At 40.1% G+C, this 18977-nt stretch overlaps 1 protein-coding gene across 1 annotated transcript in view; it reads right to left on the reverse strand.

Annotated features, from left to right (window-relative positions):
• LRP1B (LDL receptor related protein 1B) overlaps positions 1–18977 on the reverse strand; it is a 1294122-nt gene that overhangs the window by 723364 nt on the left and 551781 nt on the right. The window contains 1 exon segment of the mRNA XM_044303104.1: positions 1006–1225. Coding sequence (XP_044159039.1) covers positions 1006–1225 — 220 coding nt within the window.

The raw sequence follows: 18977 nt of genomic DNA on the forward strand, positions 1-18977 counted from the left end.
CATGACATTTATTATGACGGGAATTCCATATGCTAGTCTTAAAGGGTTTGTCAACATTAATAAAAAAAATAAATAAAAGGCAGCCATGAAATAGAAAAAAGTTAACATATATTCACCTATTTAATCCTCATGCCCACATACCACAGGCTTCAGGAGTATACAGCACATGGTTTCTGGGGCCAATAGTTGGCTGCAGCATTCAAGTGGAGTATAACTGCAGCAGCCAAGCAAACACAGCACAGTGGGGAAGATCGAAATGGTAGGGCAGGGCATATATTTTCTATTATTATTATTATTATGAAAATTCCTGCCTTGGAGGACCTTTTTATTATTAACTTGGACAACCCCTTTAAACCACACTTTGTTGGAGTGAAATGCACCAGATCACAGTTAATGTGGCTTTGAGACAAGTACAGTATCTGTTCTTCTGAACCTCCGTCATGGGTTGCGCTTGATCTCCACTCCTTTCCCATACATCAGATGTGATCTCTCTGAAGGTACATCAAATTCTTCAGAACCCCCAAGCTCATCCATGGATGGCTGCACCCTTGAAACTATTTTACTCCATACAGGGTCAGACTGAAGTTTCATGGGCCCATCAGAGGAAATAATTCTCATGGCCAATTCCCTACTGCATCAATAAAGGCTAATAGGTTTTAGATGAAGGAAATAGACCCTAAAGGCAAGTGACTGGCCTCAAAGGTAGCTCCAAAAGGGATTTTTCTCTTGGACTTTTGGGACCCACTGGAGGATCCTCTGGTACACTGATTGGCCAGTCCAACCATTACTTGGGTAATGCAAAACCCAAAAGTTGAGCACATTTCCATCTGTACTACTGATGTCGCGTGCACAAATTTACTGTCCAAGCTTATTGACCTATTTTTAATACTTCTGTTTTTGTCTCATATGCAGTGTAAAAACTGATTTTACCTAAACTTATACAATGCATTATAATGATCAATATACGGTAAATAAGGTTGAGTTGAATAATTTCATCTAATTTACCTTTCTGTTGGTGCCATTGAGGAATATCTGCTCTATGTGGTCATAGTAGGCATCACACCAGTACAGTAAATTGTTCTCATAGTCCAGAGATAATCCATTGGGCCACAGCATCTTAGTGGTAACAAAAACTTGTCTGTAAAATCCATTCATCCAGGATTTCTCTATACGTCCTACACTGTCGTCAACCACGTCCTCCTCCCAGTCCGTCCAATACATCCAACTGCAGAAGAAAAAGACATTCATGGTATGAAACACTTACTTTTAATGTCCATATAACATGAATTATTTAGCATTATCTTTCATAGCACACATATAAGGCTAGTTTCACACTAGTGTTTAAACCATCCGGCATTCAGTGCTGGCAAAGAAACAGCCTGCCGGAGTCCATTGTATCCATCATAGAACCGTCATGTCCCATTGTCTATAATGGGACCCAGCAGGAATCTGGCCTATTTTCAGCATTTGTGCTGGGATTTTGCGTAACAAAAAACTGCTTGCAGAATTTCGGCACTCAGTCAGATCCCCGATGGGTTGCACATTTTAATAGGAACCATTTCATATTACACTAAATGTAGTGGAATGCTGGAAAAAAAAAGACTAAATGGGGTGGAATTGGAAAAAAAATTAGATTCTGCCATATGTTTATGGATTTAGTTTTTAACACGTTCCCTACACGGTAAAACTGAACGGTGCCCTTCATTCTCTGGATTAGTATGATTGCAGCAATATCATATTTGTATAGTTTTGCTAGTGCTTTATTCAAATTTTTAGGGAGGTGAAGTGACACGAAAAACAGCAAATTGGTCATTTGGATTATCTTTTTCTAATACGGTATTCACGATACACTATAAATATGTTTATATTTTTATAGTTTGGGCATTTTAGGACTCAATGTCTATAATCTATAATCTTTATTTCTTATGTTTATTTATTTTATTCTTGGGATTGGAGATTATTAGAATTTTAAATATATATGTATATATTTTTTTAAGTGGTGTTTTTCAGTTTTTTCCTAGGTCTTCAAGGGGACCTCGACCTGCAATAATCAAATTCAAATTCTATTCAATAATGGAATTAAATGCCACCTGCAGATCTACATTGGATTACCATGTGGGAAAGCCTCACAAATGCTGTTGAAACATTTCAGGGGTAAAACGTCTGTAATCAACCTTATCACAAATCACAGGTTTGCCTGCTATGTGAAACGCTGTGGCACTGACTATGTTTCTGAGTGGGTTCCATCTTCAAAGACCTGACATATATTTGCCTGCTATGTGAAACGCTGTGGCACTGACTATGTTTCTGAGTGGGTTCCATCTTCAAAGACCTGACATATATGGCAGATGTCATCTTGGTGGGGGTCCCACACAGTGTGGAGCTGTGTAGTTCCGATGTTCTGCCACTTTTCTATACCCGGACAAAAGTCTATACCCGGAAGTGATGTAGCTGCACCGGAAGTCACGTGGACGCGTTGAAATCAGCTGGAGGAGAGGGTGTGCGCGCTCCGCAAGCGCATTCGGCTAAAGTATAGTAATCTGACAGAACGCCGCGAGCCCGTAATCTACATTAATTTGTACCCTCACAGGCTCGCTTTGCTCGCCATGCATCAGGCTCAGCCTTGCTGCGCTCGGCATTTGCTAAAACTAACTCTATGCCGCCATTGATAGTAAAGAAAGAAATGGATGGTAAAGAAAGAGATGGATAGTAAAGAAATGGAGGGCTGGGAAAATGCAGGGGCGTTCTGCCAGATTAACATACTTTAGCCGAATGCGCAGAGTGCACACCCCCTCCTCCAGCTGATTCCAACGCGTCCACGTGACTTCTGGTGCAGCTACATCACTTCCGGATATAGACTTAAGTCCGGGTATAGAGAAGTGGCAGAACACCGGCACCAACTTCTGTTGCCAGAGCTATATGGTAACAGCTGATTGGTGGGGATTTGGGGTAACGGACCCCGGCTGATCTGATTTTGATTAACTATCCTGAGGATCATTATCCAAATCCTCAATTATTTCTAGGTTTAATGTTCCTTTATGAGACAGAAAACCTGCAAATTAATAATGGAGTTAATTGAGCAGGTTGCAAAATGGCATTTCCTCTGGACCTTATCCGCCACCCTTGGTTGCTTTCTGTTCATTCTCATGACTCCTTTACTTCTATCCCCCCTTTTCCCCTCTGCTGAAGCTGCTTGGTAATTGCTGAAGATGATTCTCCTCTCATATATCAACTCACTTCATATTATTGTTGTCTTAAAACAATATCCACCCCCTTTCCCTTTGCCTCCCAAAAATGCCAGAGGAGCAAACGAAAATGCCTGAGTCCGATAGAAAAACTCTGAAGGAACGCTCCCTTCTGCTGTAGGTAAGTCTGCTCTGCTCTCATCATTATCCAGCAGGGAAGGTTATAGATGTTCCCTTGGTAATCAAGTGCATATTGCTGTAGTAGAAAGACATTCTGTCCATATCTCTTTGTGAATTATTTCTACTGGAAAAATAAACTTATTTTTACAGTAAATTTTAATAACACACACTGGGTATTCAGGAAGGAAGTGAAATGCTTTAAGTAATACTGAAAAAACAATTTTAAGGGAACCTGTCACTGTAAATATGATGTCTGATCAAGCAGGAGGAGCTATATATATATACACAGTGGATATAAAAAGTTTACACACCCCTGTTAAAATATCAGGTTTCTTTGCTGTAAAAAAATGAGACAAAGATAAATAATTTCAGAACTTTTTCCACGTTTAATGTGACCTATAAACTGTACAACTCAATTGAAAAACAAACTGAAATCTTTTAGGTGGAGGGAAGAAAACAAAAAAAAAAAATCAAATAATGTGGTTGCATAAGTGTGCACACCCTCTTATAACTGGGGATGTGGCTGTGTTCAGAATTAAGCAATCACATTCAAAATCCTGTTACATAGCAGTCAGCATACACCGGCCATCATGTGAAGTGCCTCTGATTAACCCCAAATAAAGTTCAGCTGCTCTAGTTGGTCTTTCCTGAAATGTTCTTAGTCGCATCACACAGCAAAAGCCATGGTCCACAGAGAGCTTCCAAAGCATCAGAGGGATCTCATTGTTACAAGGTATCAGTCAGGAGAAGGGTACAAAAGAATTTCCAAGGCATTCGATTTACCATGGAACATAGTGAAGACCGTTATCATCAAGTGGAGAAAATATGGCACAACATTACCAAGAACTGGACGTCCCTCCAAAATTTATGAAAAGACGAGAAGAAAACTGGTCTGGGAGGCTACCAAGAGGCCTACAGCAACATTAAAGGAGCTGCAGGAATATCTGGCAAGTACTGGCTGTGTGGTACATGTGACAACAATCTCCCGTATTCTTCATATGTCTGGGCTATGGGGTAGAGTGGCAAGACGAAAGCCTTTTCTTACGAAGAAAAACATCCAAGCCAGGCTACATTTTGCAAAAACACATCTAAAGTCTCCCAAAAGCATGTGAGAAAAGGTGTTATGGTCTGATGAAACCAAGGTTGAACTTTTTGGCCATGATTCCAAAAGATATGTTTGGCGCAAAAATAAAAAAAACACTGCACATCACCAAAAGAACCCCATACCCACAGTGAAGCATTGTGGTGGCAGCATCACGCCAAGGGGCTGTTTTTCTTCAGCTGGAACTGGGGCCTTAGTTAAGCTAGAGGGAATTCTGAACAGTTCCAAATACCAGTCAATATTGGCACAAAACCTTCAGGCTTCTGCTAGAAAGCTGAACATGAGGAGGAACTTCATCTTTCAGCATGTCAACGACCCAAAGCATACATCCAAATCAACAAAGGAATTGCTTCACCAGAAGAAGATTAAAGTTTTGGAATCGCCAAGCCAGAGCCCAGACCTGAATCCGATTGGAAATCTGTGGGGTGATCTGAAGAGGGCTGTGCACAGGAGATGCCATCGAAATCTGACAGATTTGGAGTGTTTTTGCAAAGAAGAGTGGGCAAATCTTGCCAAGTCAAAATGTGCCATGCTGATAGACTCATACCCAAAAAGACTGAGTGCTGTAATAAAATCAAAAGGTGCTTCAACAAAGTATTATTTTAATGGTGTGCAGACTTATGCAACCCTATTATTGTATTTTTATATGTTTTCTTCCCTCTACCTAAAAGATTTCAGTTTGTTTTTCAATTCAGTTGTACAGTTTATAGGTCACATTAAAGGTGGAAAAAGTTCTGAAATTATTAATCTTTGTCTCATTTTTTTTACATCACAGAAACCTGACATTTTAACAGGGGTGTGTGGACTTTTTATATCCAATATATATATATATATATATATATATATATATATATATATATATATATACACTAATCTGCTAATCTGCTAAAAATATTTGCAAAATATTATGAATTCAAATATGACCCCTGCCGCTCATCACTAGTCATTAACTGTTTAATCAATCCAGATGTTTTGATTCTTCCATTCACAATTACATTTACACCAGATTCATTTAAATCTTCATGTGCACGTTGTGTTCATAACAAGTGCCGTGTTTATTTCTAAGTAATATGCAAATTTATCATATAAAAATTGACATAAGCAATGTGTATCCTTGCTGTTAGCAGTGGTCATTTAGCATGGAATTAATTTTAAGACTATCGTAGTTCATAGCCAGGATGAATAATTTCAGGAATAATTTATGAAAGTAAATAGTCTTTTCCTAATTTTTCTGGGCTCTAGAGCCAAAATAGTCAAAATGAGGAAATGTTCAGCCAAGCAGTGCACACCAGATCGTCCTAATCATATTTCAGTTGCATCACTTTTATTTTGCATTGGTACATACATTAGGTCATGCTAGTAATACAGTGACCTGTACAACTCTTTGTGTCATATCCAGAAGAGAATATTCACCCAGCTCTTCTCCTAGTAGACTTGACCATTCACTTATAGCCTTCATACCATACAGAACATCTTATCAATCCTGGCATTGACTTGATTGACTTCCGGGATACTACACTATATCTCCTTATGGAGTGCACCTAATTAGCATGAGGAGTCTTAGAGGCCATACATGCTCCTCTGTAATTCTGGGAAGAGGGTATGCAAATGAGATCTGCTGAAGCTCTGTCACTAATGCAACCAGATATAAAGTAGCTATTTCATTTTTGACTTTTTAAACAGGCATTGAGATACAAACCGGATTCCAAAAAAGTTGGGACACTATACAAATCGTGAATAAAAACTGAATGCAATGATGTGGAGGTGCCAACTTCTAATATTTTATTCAGAATAGAACATAAATCACGGAACAAAAGTTTAAACTGAGAAAATGTACCATTTTTAGGGAAAAATATGTTGAATCAGAATTTCATGGTGTCAACAAATCCCCAAAAAGTTGGGACAAGGCCATTTTCACCACTGTGTGGCATCTCCCCTTCTTCTTACAACAATCAACAGACGTCTGGGGACCGAGGAGACCAGTTTCTCAAGTTTAGAAATAGGAATGCTCTCCCATTCTTGTCTAATACAGGCCTCTAACTGTTCCATCGTCTTGGGCCTTCTTTGTTGCACCTTCCTCTTTATGATGCGCCAAATGTTCTCTATAGGTGAAAGGTCTGGACTGCAGACTGGCCATTTCAGTACCCGGATCCTTCTCCTACGCAGCCATGATGTTGTGATTGATGCAGAATGTGGTCTGGCATTATCTTGTTGAAAAATGCAGGGTCTTCCCTGAAAGAGATGACGTCTGGATGGGAGCATATGTTGTTCTAGAACCTGAATATATTTTTCTGCATTGATGGTGCCTTTCCAGACATGCAAGCTGCCCATGCCACACGCACTCATGCAACCCCATACCATCAGAGACACAGGCTTCTGAACTGAGCGTTGATAACAACTTGGGTTGTCCTTGTCCTCTTTGGTCCGGATGACATGGCGTCCCAGATTTCCAAAAAGAACTTCGAATCGTGACTCGTCTGACCACAGAACAGTCTTCCATTTTGCCACACTCCATTTTAAATGATCCCTGGCCCAGTGAAAACGCCTGAGCTTGTGGATCTTGCTTAGAAATGGCTTCTTCTTTGCACTGTAGAGTTTCAGCTGGCAACGGCGGATGGCACGGTGGATTGTGTTCACTGACAATGGTTTCTGGAAGTATTCCTGAGCCCATTCTGCGATTTCCTTTACAGTAGCATTCCTGTTTGTGGTGCAGTGTCGTTTAAGGGCCCAGAGATCATGGGCATCCAGTATGGTTTTACGGCCTTGACCCTTACGCACAGAGATTGTTCCAGATTCTCTGAATCTTCAGATGATGTTATGCACAGTTGATGATGATAGATGCAAAGTCTTTGCAATTTTTCGCTGGGTAACACCTTTCTGATATTGCTCCACTATCTTTCTGCGCAACATTGTGGGAATTGGTGATCCTCTACCCATCTTGGCTTCTGAGAGACACTGCCACTCTGAGAAGCTCTTTTTATACCCAATCATGTTGCCACTTGGCCTAATTAGTGTTAATTGGTCTTCCAGCTCTTCGTTATGCTCAAATTTACTTTTTCCAGCCTCTTATTGCTACTTGTCCCAACTTTCTGGGGATTTGTTGACGCCGTGAAAATTTGAATCAACGTATTTTTCCTTTAAAATTATACATTTACTCGTATTAAACGTTTGATCTGTCATCTACTTTCTATTACAAATAAAATATTGACATTTGCCATCTTCACATCATTGCATTCAGTTTTTATTCACAATTAGTTTAGTGTCCCAACTTTTTTGGAATCCGGTTTGTAATAACTAAGTCTCATCTGCAGACAGATTTTTTTTATTTTATTTAATTTTTTTTGAAGTGGGGGGGGGGGGGATGAATGCCCCTCATGAGTGCAGAGCAGAGAGAACTGCATGGAACATCTACTACATTATCTGCACACAGAAAGTTATCACTGTTATCTGGGCTGTTGCATAGAACTGCAGGTGACAAATTAAAATTTTAGTTGCCAAATTTAAAATACATAATATTATGATAAAAAAAAGACTTGGAGGAGAAGATGAGACGCAGGTCACAGTAGTGAACCAGCTCTACATATATGCGAATACAGCACCACATACCTGTTACATCCAGGGACATCTCCTGTCATGTAGATCTTCTCTTTCCTCTTCTTCTCCATTTGACCCAGACCGCCCTGACAAATTCTTTCAGCCGCATCTCGCCTCTGCAGAGTTTGTTACACAGTCACGTTAAGGTCCCTTTAGTGTCTACAGCAATTATAATGTCCCCTAGAGACCCCAGTAATAATAACTCCCTATATTGTGCTCCAGGTAATAATGCCTGTATAGTGTCCTGAAAAATAATGTCCCCTAATAGAAATGCCCCCACACTGCCCCTATATAGTAATTTCCTTCACACTGCCCACATATAGTAATTTCCCCCACACTGCCCCCACATAGTAATTTCCCCCACACTGCCCCCATACAGTAATTTCTTCCACACAGCCTACCATGTAGTAATTTGCCCCCCACACTGCCCCATCAAGTAATAATCCCACACACTGCCCCCCATTAGATAATTTGCCCTGACACTGCCATCCATTAAGTAATTTGCCCTGACACTGCTATCCATATAGTAATTTGACCACACACTGCCATCCATTAAGTAATTTGCCACCACACTTACCTTCATTAAGTAATTTACCCCCACATTGCCCCATCAAGCAATAACCCCCCCACACTGCCCCCCATTAGATAATTTGCCCAGACACTGCCATTCATTAAGTAATTTGCCCATCACAGTATTAATTTCTCTATACTGCCCCAACAGTATTAATTGGCCCCACACTGCCCCAGAGTACTAATTTCCCCCACACTAGTAATTTGCCCCCACGTAGTAGTTTGCCCCCCACTTTCCCTTCAATGATATTCTCCTGTGCCCCCCCCCCCAGTAATGTCCCCCAAAGTTGGCACACACAAAAAAAAGCTAAAACTTACCTGTGTCCCAGTCGGCGCTCACTCGTCGATGGTGCAGGCGCGCTGCACACACACGTCAGTGTTCTACGTCCGGGCACAGGCACGGCGCAATGACATCATCACGCCCGCCTGCGCCGGGATTTTACTACCGCATAGGCTTCGGGCCTACAAGGCCTGAAGCCTATGGTGGTGATTGTCGGACAGCAGCAGGCCAGGGAACTATGCGCTACCGTGCCTCGCAGTAGTTTGTGGGCATTTGGGTCGGTGTTGGGCCCCCCAGCAATGCCGGACCTGGGCATCCGACCCAAACACCCCAATTATAATCTGCCACTATGTCTGGTATCCAACTGAAAAGGACATTCAGCAGGAAAAAAAATTCAGCTAATCAACATTTGTTATAAGACTGCCGATTGGCTGAACTGATGACAAGGCACTCATGACAATGTTCCTTCATAATGTCCTTTTCAGCTGGATGCCATATACCAAATTTTTTGCTCTATAAGACACTTTTGTTCCCCCAAAGGTCTTCTATTATGGAAGCACTCATTAGAAGAGTAGGACCAGAGAGAGGTGAGTGTGATGCTGTGCGGCATAAGGTCACAGTGCAGCGTAGCAGGAAGAGCGCCCTGGATCTCCAGAGCGGCAGCACCATCCCGAGCAGGGGAGGTATGTTGTTTTATTTATTTTTTGTTGGCTCTGAGGTCTGAAAAAGATTTAGGGACTAATCTAAGGTCTGATGAGCATTCGGGGTTGAGTCTGAGGTCTGATGAAAAAATATATACCAAACTCCCAAAATGGGCTGGACAAAATTATTGGCACCCTTAACTTAATATTTGGTTGCACACCCTTTGGAAAAAATAACTAAAAACAGTCGCTTCCTATAACCTTCAATAAGCTTCTGACACCGCTCACCCGGAATTTTAGACCACTCTTCCTTAGCAAACTGCTCCAGGTCTCTCGTATTTGAAGGGTGCCTTCTCCCAACAGCAATTTTAAAATCTCTCCACCGGTGTTCAATGGGATTTAGATCTGGACTCATTGCTGGCCACTTCAGTCCAATCTCCAGCACTTTGTTGCCATCCATTTCTGGGTGCTTTTTGACGTATGTTTGGGGTTATTGTACTGCTGGAAGACTCAAGATCCCGGACACAAACCCAGCTTTATTACACTGGCTCTCCAGTGCGACCCAAAATCCATTGGTAATCCTCAGATTTCATGATGCCTCACACACATTCAAGGCACCCAGTGCCAGAGGCAGCAAAACAACCCCAAAACATCAATGAACCTCCACCTTATTTCACTATAGGTACTGTGTTCTTTTCTTTGTAGGCCTCATTCCATTTTCAGTAAACAGTAGAATGATGTGCTTTACCAAAAAGCTCTATCTTGGTCTCATCTGTCCGCAAGACGTTTTCCCAGAAGGATTTTGGATTACTCAAGTTCAATTTTACAAAATGTAGTCTTGCTTTTTTATTTCTCTGTGCCAGAAGTGGAGTCCTCCTGGGTCCCCTGCCATAGCGTTTCATTTCATTTAAATGTTGACGGATAGTTTGCGCTGACACTGATGCAGGACAGCTTGAATATCTTTGGAACTTGTTTTTGGGGCTGCTTATCCACCATCTGGACTATCCTGCATTGACTCCTTTAATCAATTTCTCTCTTCCGTCCAAGCCCAGGGAGATTAGCTACTTCTTGATAATGTTGCGCACTGTGAACAAAGGCAAATCTAGATCACGGGAGATGGACTTGTAACCTTGAGATTGTTGATATTTTTCCACAATTTTGGTTCTCAAGTCCTCAGACAGTTCTCTTCTCCTCTTTCTGTTGTCCATGCTTAGTGTGGTGCAAACAGACACACAATGCAACTTTTTCAAATTCATTGTGGTGGTGAAGAGAGCTAAAAATGTTTGAATTGTGTCGATGTCCCAATATTTTTGGACCTGACTGTATACATATATATATATATATATATATATATGGGTATAAAGCTGGGGAATAAAGTTTTGGGGTCTTCATCCTGTCACCGAAATCTGGAAGTGCTGCCTCGTTCTTTGGAAAGTATATATCGTGGAGGAGAAGCCGACCTCTGTGAGGAATTGCACCCAGTGCATACGGTCTGACAGTGCTGCTGCGGTATTTGCTGTATATATATATATATATATATATATATACAGTCAGGTCCATAAATATTGGGACAGTCCCAGTAAGAGGACTGAAACATGGCTATATGGGTGAATAAAGGACAACACATTTTTTACTGTATGGAGGTGCCACAGCTTTTTTCTTTATTATATATATAATAAATAATATTAATATATAATAAAATAATTATTTAATCAAGGTCAAAAGAAAGGGAAGAAGCGCGATGATCCAAACACCAATAATTCCGCAACTTTTTTAGGACCTCAACCTACCAACACAAGAAAACCACAAGAAGGGGCGGTCGGCGTAGAAATAGATACCGTAAAGACAAGAAGTCAGAAAACCCTGCGAAAGACCAACATTTGACCGAACGGACAGTGGTAAATATTTCCTCTCATTTGTTGACTTTGACACAATTACAATTACTTGAAAAAGGCCTTAATTTTTGTCCGGCTAGTGCTATCAATTGGTACGAACTGGAAGCTGATTTATTATATTTTTTTAGATTAATCAAATTGAGGATTCATTTTCAGGATGTACAGAAGACTACTACTGTGTCTATGCATGAATTATGTTTGTCTAATTGGGGATTACGTGTGACAAAAGATTTTTCTCCACAAATATCCTCTAAAGCTTTTGATGTATTTTCAGATGCTGTGTTGAGTGACATACAGGAGTTGAAACATTCTGGCCTCTTTGATCACATTCAACATCCAAATGTGACCAAACAGGATTTAGAAGCACTTGATCAGTTAATCCATGACCACTCTCTCACCATCAAACCTGCTGATAAGGGTGGTGCGATAGTGGTCATGGACACTTCTATGTATTTAGCTGAAGCTACCCACCAGTTATCTGACACTGCTGTATATACAAAACTCCAAAGGGACCCCAAATTTGACATACAGCGAGAATTAAAGTCACTTGTTAGCAGATACACACAAATCGGCCTCATAGATGATCAACTTAGTGAGTTCTTACTGATAGACTATCCGGTTACCCCAATACTTTATTTATTACCAAAAATTCACAAAAATCTCCAGTGCCCGCCCGGTAGACCAATCGTCTCAAGGCGTGGCTCTTTACTCAGTAATGCTTCTATCTTCTTAGACAAAGTTCTACAGACCTATGTGGTCAATTCTCAATCTTACTTGAAAGATACAACCGATTTTTTGTTAAAATTGGCAGACGTGACGATGCCGGAGGACGCCATCTTGGCCTCCTTCGACATCGTCAGTCTGTACACTTCGATCCAGCATGACTTGGGCATGACCGTGGTAAAATCTGCTCTGGAAAAGTCCGACTACACTATAGAGGCACAAACTTTTTTTCTGGCTCTGCTACAAATGATTTTATATAATAATTATTTTCTCTTTGGAGACGATTATTATATGCAAATTAGGGGGGCGGCCATGGGGACGAATGTGGCCCCCACTTACGCCAACATGGTCGTCTCCTATTTGGAGGAGCATTACGTCTATGTGTCCCACCACTTCAGCCATGTGCTGAGGTGGTGGAGATACATAGACGATATTTTTGTCATCTGGACGGGTTCAGCATTGGAGCTACATCTGTTCCATAATTTTTTGAACAGCCTGATCCCCGATATACAATTCACGTTGGAGTACTCTGACAGTACAATACATTTTTTGGATGTCAGTGTACGACGCTCGGGAAATGTGTTGAGTACTGAGATTTATACTAAATCTACTGACCGCAACACCGTCCTGAGGTTTGATAGTGCTCACCCTCGGACGATGGTGCGGTCACTACCATATAGTCAGTTCATTAGAGCAAAAAGAATTATTAGTGATCCCACCTCATTAGACAAAACTCTTGGTAGTATGACACAATGTTTCAAACAAAGGGAATACCCGACTACTATATTACAACAACAACTGAAACGTATTAATCAAAAAGACAGAAGCAAATTTTTTCAGGGCACTAAAAAGGACCAAGCCCACAAAATACCTTTTGTATCCATTTTTAGTGAAGTAAGCTCTTACATCAGTAAGATTGTCAACAAACACTGGCCGATTCTGAGCACAGAACACAGAAATATTCCAGAATTTTCTACTCGACCAATCATGTCTTACAAGAGAGTCCGTAATCTAAAAGATAAGCTTGTAAAAAATGACATAGGCCCACAAAAGAGCACACGTCAATTACTTTTGGCTCCTAAAAAAACTGGCAGTTATCCGTGCCTTCACTGTGTAAATTGTAAATACATGGTGAAGGGGCGTGACTTTACTCATCCCCGCACAGGGGTTATTTATCCCATTAAATTCTATTTGACCTGTGATTCAAGTTTCATAATTTATGTTTTGTGGTGCCCATGTAAGTTATTGTATGTGGGTGAAACCACTTGTGATTTCAAGTCCCGTTTTAATCAACACCGCTTTTCAATACGCAAGAAACAAAAGGATTTACCTGTCTCGCATCATTTTGCGGATATGGGTCATGTTGAAAGTGATCTAAAATTTATGATCCTTGATCATGTCCCATTACCGCGAACTGGCGGAAACCGCATCAAAATGCTAAAAAAGCGTGAATCCGAATGGATTTTTAAATTACAAACGGTTAAACCGGGGGGTTTGAATGTCGAATATAAACCTTGGCTATTCATATGATTTCCGACTGTCCTGTCCTTGTTGATCCATATATTGAAGAATTCGTTTTTTGTTATTAAATACATTTGGATAATGTATTTTTTTTATTCTCTATCACTTATAGGACCCACGGAGGACAGGGTTCGCTCAACAGGAGGGTGGATACGACTCATCCCGTGACAGCTGCATACTTATTAGACTTTGTTTGTCTCTTTAAAAACATATGTTTGCAAGCGTTACTTTTATGGCAATACAGGATAATTTTCACCTGATAGGGTTATCACATAATGAGAGAGATGGGAAGATAGCGGCTGACGCTGCTCTCCCCCTTCTCTTTTCATAACTTTCGGATGACAGTGCATCGCAAGATAGCACATCACCCGATACTTTACCCGGGGTGTTATATCCTGATTAAATAGCTATCTATACTGATTTAACACGCCTGCTTCTACATTAGATAATTTACTGTAATAGACTGTTATGCGACCTGTCGGGTGACGCCTCCGTAGGTGATCATGTGATGTCTTTGCACGAGGTCATGTGATCGCTCTGGGGATGACCTCACGGACATGCGCAGATACAGTCTTATCTTTTCGCAAAGAGTTCATGTGATTATTCCGGAAGTGAGATCATGGACATGCGCAGCTTCAGTTCCGGGACGCCGTATTCATGCGGTGAAGCCGCAATAGTGTATCCGCCAGCCATTGAGCCCACCTGATTCCTCGCCGGTCCTGCCCACACTTAGACTTTCACAGGTGATGAGTATAACTCTTGTTAATTATCATTTGTAAATTATGTCATGTTTTCTGATAAATCACAATACTGGATGTGTTTTATATGAATATCTGGATTGACCATACGGTTTTCTAGACACAATGTATTTCTCTCATTTATATATGAGATATTTTGTTGTATATTTATATATGTTGTTAATTACCACTTATGTATATTAATTTGATTTGATCACATAAATACCCACACTTTTGTATGATGCATTGCTTGAAAGTAGTCCCAGTAAGAGGACTGAAACGTCGCAAGGGTGAATAAAGATCCACAATTTTTCACCTACGGATGTGCTGCAGTATCTTTCCTTGTTTTATATCACACACCTTGGTAAGGTGTTTCCACCGCTGGCACCCATCGGTTTGATACTAGGTGTGCTGCCCTGATTCTACACAGTCTATATATATATATATATATATATATATATATATATATATATTTCTTTGTGCATGTATTTATTAGTTTATATTTATTTTGTATGGACGGGCTAAATTTTTATCACTGATTAAATATAAACCAACATAGTGTACTTTATCTTTTTCCAGCCTCAATAAAGACCCGTCTCCTGTATGTGATGTGCCTCTATATATCCAGCAAGCCCCTGACATAAACACTGGAAGTTGACAATATAATATACGACAAGTGATTTAGGAATGAGGTTTGGCCTCCATGAACCACTGGCTTTTTACACTCAACAGGCAAACTACCAAGCAAAAGATTTATAGCTGGTAAATAAGCATTATCCCATCAGGATAAAATGCTCCACAATGTTGCTGACACTTTTATACGCAATATCTCACTGTCGTCTTGACCTAATTTCCAGCTGTCAATCATTGTACCTTGTTTGCCATCTATATAATCAACTGCAATAAAATCAGCAGATTATATGCACCGTGACTTATTGGCAGGAGCTAAATGAGCACTTTAATGGGAACATTCCTTAGACTAGGGTGTATGATCGATATGAAGCCTTCCAGCATAAAATATGGTAAATGATGTCTATAGACGGGCCCGGAGTGGTGTCCTCGGGGCATTTAGCCATTTATTGCCTTGTGTTTGGAGATGTTGATTATACTATAAAGGACGGTGGATGCTCTGCTACAAGCTGGTGATGGGATAGAAAGGCTCCATCTCAGTGCACTTGCCTCTAAGCACTGCAATAAATCCGAATAGGCCTACATTACATTACGGGGATTCAGCAATCACTCTGATCTACACATCACTTGTCTAATAGTGATACAGACAACCTTTTTACGCCTGGGTCAATATTCTCCCAGCAATGGTAGGAAACACAATAAATCAATGAGAGCCCTAAACATTTATATGACTTGTTAAAGGACAATTAGGTTTTCTCTTCTTGCTGGTTCATTATAGCTGTTTTAACAAAATTATGGCAGTGGCTGAAATGCACTTGTGTTATGGGTCATTACAGGCAGCCTTTTTAGTGTATTTTCCCAGATGTAACTCGCTGTATATGTCAATTACAAGAACATGGTGCCATCTGTACTATTAAAGTATATTAGCTATTGGTGGTCCACCTGTTCTACCATCCTTCACCTTTTTAGTCACGACTAAGAATGATGTCCAATATGGCTGGAAACACGGGGGGTCTGGATAGTTAGCATTGAAAATAGTGAATGTAATGATGCCCCGTCAGTTTCCTAAGTGAGCTTGTCATGATGCTAAAAGAAAAAACATTATCTGTTGTAGAGTTCTCCTTTTGGTAACAGCTGACGTTTTGTTCTTCCAGCAGTATACTCCTCCTACAACCAAAATGGGTACTTGCGTAATGAAAATAGAGTGTCCACATTAGACAGTTCACTAATTGAGCTTACTAAAGTTTACTCAATCACATATGGTGGTCCAAGAGACCATCTTTTTGAGAAGAGCAATCCCATATCCAGGCCAAATTTCATGCGAAATATAACTTCCAACCTATAATATGCCTATTGGCCATCTTCTTTCAGGAGGCCACTTCCTTGAAGACCACTATTTAATGCAATCTTTGGTAGTCATCTCAAAGTCAGCTTGTCAAGATGCTAAAGAAAAAAAATAATACATTATCTGTTGTAGAGATCTCCTGTAGGTAGCAGCTGATTTTGGGTTCTTCCAGCAGTACACCCCTCCTACAACAAAAATAGGTACTTGCATCTAGTGTCCACACTAGACTATGCACTAATACATCTTACCACCAATTTACACGATCACATGATGGTCCAAGAGACTACCTCATTGAGAAGACCATCCCCATGTACAGGCCATGTTTCCTGTGAAAGATTTTAAGTTCCAAGCTATATTATACATACTGGCCATATTTTTTGAGGAGACCACCACCTAGAAGACCACTACTCAAAGCAATTTTGGGTAGTCATCGGAAAGTGATTTCACTGTACACATATTCCATATGGTTGTGTAGAGGAAAAACTAAATTATGATGGATAATCCAAAATGTAGGAACAGAAGGAGCAGGACTAAAAGATCTCAATAATTTGTCATTATTCTTGTGTAAAGATCAATTTTCTTGTCTATAGTATTGTAAACGTAAACGCTGCTCATAAAGACATTAACGCTTACAATAAATATAACCACCTGGCACGCGGCTCTCATGAGAACTGTCACTGGGCAGTGATTTTGTTCTCCTTCAAATCTCCTCCACAATTGTTCTGATGAAAACTTTCCATTGGTTGTTAATGTAAATGGGCCTGCAATGGCTACCTGTGTTATAGGTGAATGTAAGAAACTTATACCTTATCAGAGAAAAATGCCTTGTTTTTTCAGTTATCAACATTTTTCTTCCCCCCTTCTTTCCTAAACTAACATGTTCTCTGAATTCTGTGATACATCTATCTTGAGACCAAGATGGCTGCCTGCTCACTGAAGGATCAGATTACATCATTCCATAGAATTTATAGGGAAGAGGGAAGGAGCAGTGAGCAGCAGTGAGATAGAAGACAGGGGCATGATTCAACAGCTAATATTAAGTGCTTTATCTCACCCAGGGGCTTTCTTTACATCACTACTGATCAGTTCTCTATAATAGCCTGTATACTGCCTCTGGATAATTCAGTTTGAGAGATAGAGCATTTGGGACGAGAATCTCTTGCCTCCATGTGTACTCTATGTGGAGACATGATAACAGATAGTCTCCACCCATCATCTCAGCCATAACTAGGAAATAGGGATGCAGCTTGCAGAGGAAAGAACTGATATAATATGGCATATACAAGTCATATAATGATCAGATATAGTGCTATTACTCATGTATACATATATGGAAGCTTATTCTGAAGAAATTAGGTATGCTATAACACATAGCAGTCTCACAGCCAAATAATATAACAGTAGTGTCATAACTGATGCATGAGGGTTAGTATTAGTGTTAATTCTGAATTATAATTCACAATTGGGGAATGTTATTAAGCACCAGACATTTTGTTTGTGCATTTTGTAGAATTTTCTCTTTCCTTTTAGACTTTTCTGGTCCAATGAGCCTTGCAAAAAGTAACAATCTCAAATGTAATAAGCATTAAGCAAGGTGAATCTCGCCAAGACATGCATATCTTGCACGCCACTGATTAGCTCCAGGCTCGTTCACATTGAGCATTGTGATGAAATCTCCTCATTCTCCTGACAAGCTTATGATTTGATACTCTGTATCTTATATTGCTTACAGCATAAGATGTCATCAGATTTACAGGGAACAACTCTGACAAGCAGTATGAGAATTTTTCAAAGATCAGGATAAAGTTGTAAGGCTTAGCTCTACCTGAACTCAACATAAGAAGTAGCACAATGTACAACTTTTCCTAGGGTTAAGCTCAGCGGGCACATGTTTTTCAGCTTGTACTCGCTGACTTTATACTTTCCCTTTTCCCTTTAATTCACATAAATAGAAATCTAGCCTGTACTATAGGAAGTATCATTATCAATCACATTTTTTTTTATCTTGCACATTTGTAGCAAGCACAGATATAGCAAACACTAACCTGACACTTAACTTCTCAAATTCAACGTTACAACAAACTATACATTGACTTAATGGGAAAAAAATGAAAAAGGCATGTAAAAGTTTACTGCAACTTTGTTATGTCAGGTAAACGTTTACTACATCAGTATTTTTACAAATACCGTATTTATTAAAATGTAGTCTAAAATGTTTCCTGGTCTACCATAGATTACACAAAAAATTAGCTCCATTCAGGGTTTTATAAGAATACAGTTCAATAAGTTGCCTAGGATTAGAAAAACATGACTTCTTTCCAGAAACAGTTCCACACCCGTCCACAGGTTCTACATGGTAGAACATGACTTCTTTCCAGAAACAGTTCCACACACGTCCACAGGTTCTACATGGTAGAACATGACTTCTTTCCAGAAACAGTTCCACACACGTCCACAGGTTCTACATGGTATTAGGAATTACTCAGTACTATTCTATTCAATGGATTAGAGCTCTAAAACCAAACACAAGCCAATTGGCAGGTGTAGACGTGTTTTTCTAATCCTGGACATCCC

The sequence above is a fragment of the Bufo gargarizans genome, chromosome 8 (assembly GCF_014858855.1).
Source record: "Bufo gargarizans isolate SCDJY-AF-19 chromosome 8, ASM1485885v1, whole genome shotgun sequence".
Lineage (NCBI taxonomy): Eukaryota > Metazoa > Chordata > Amphibia > Anura > Bufonidae > Bufo > Bufo gargarizans.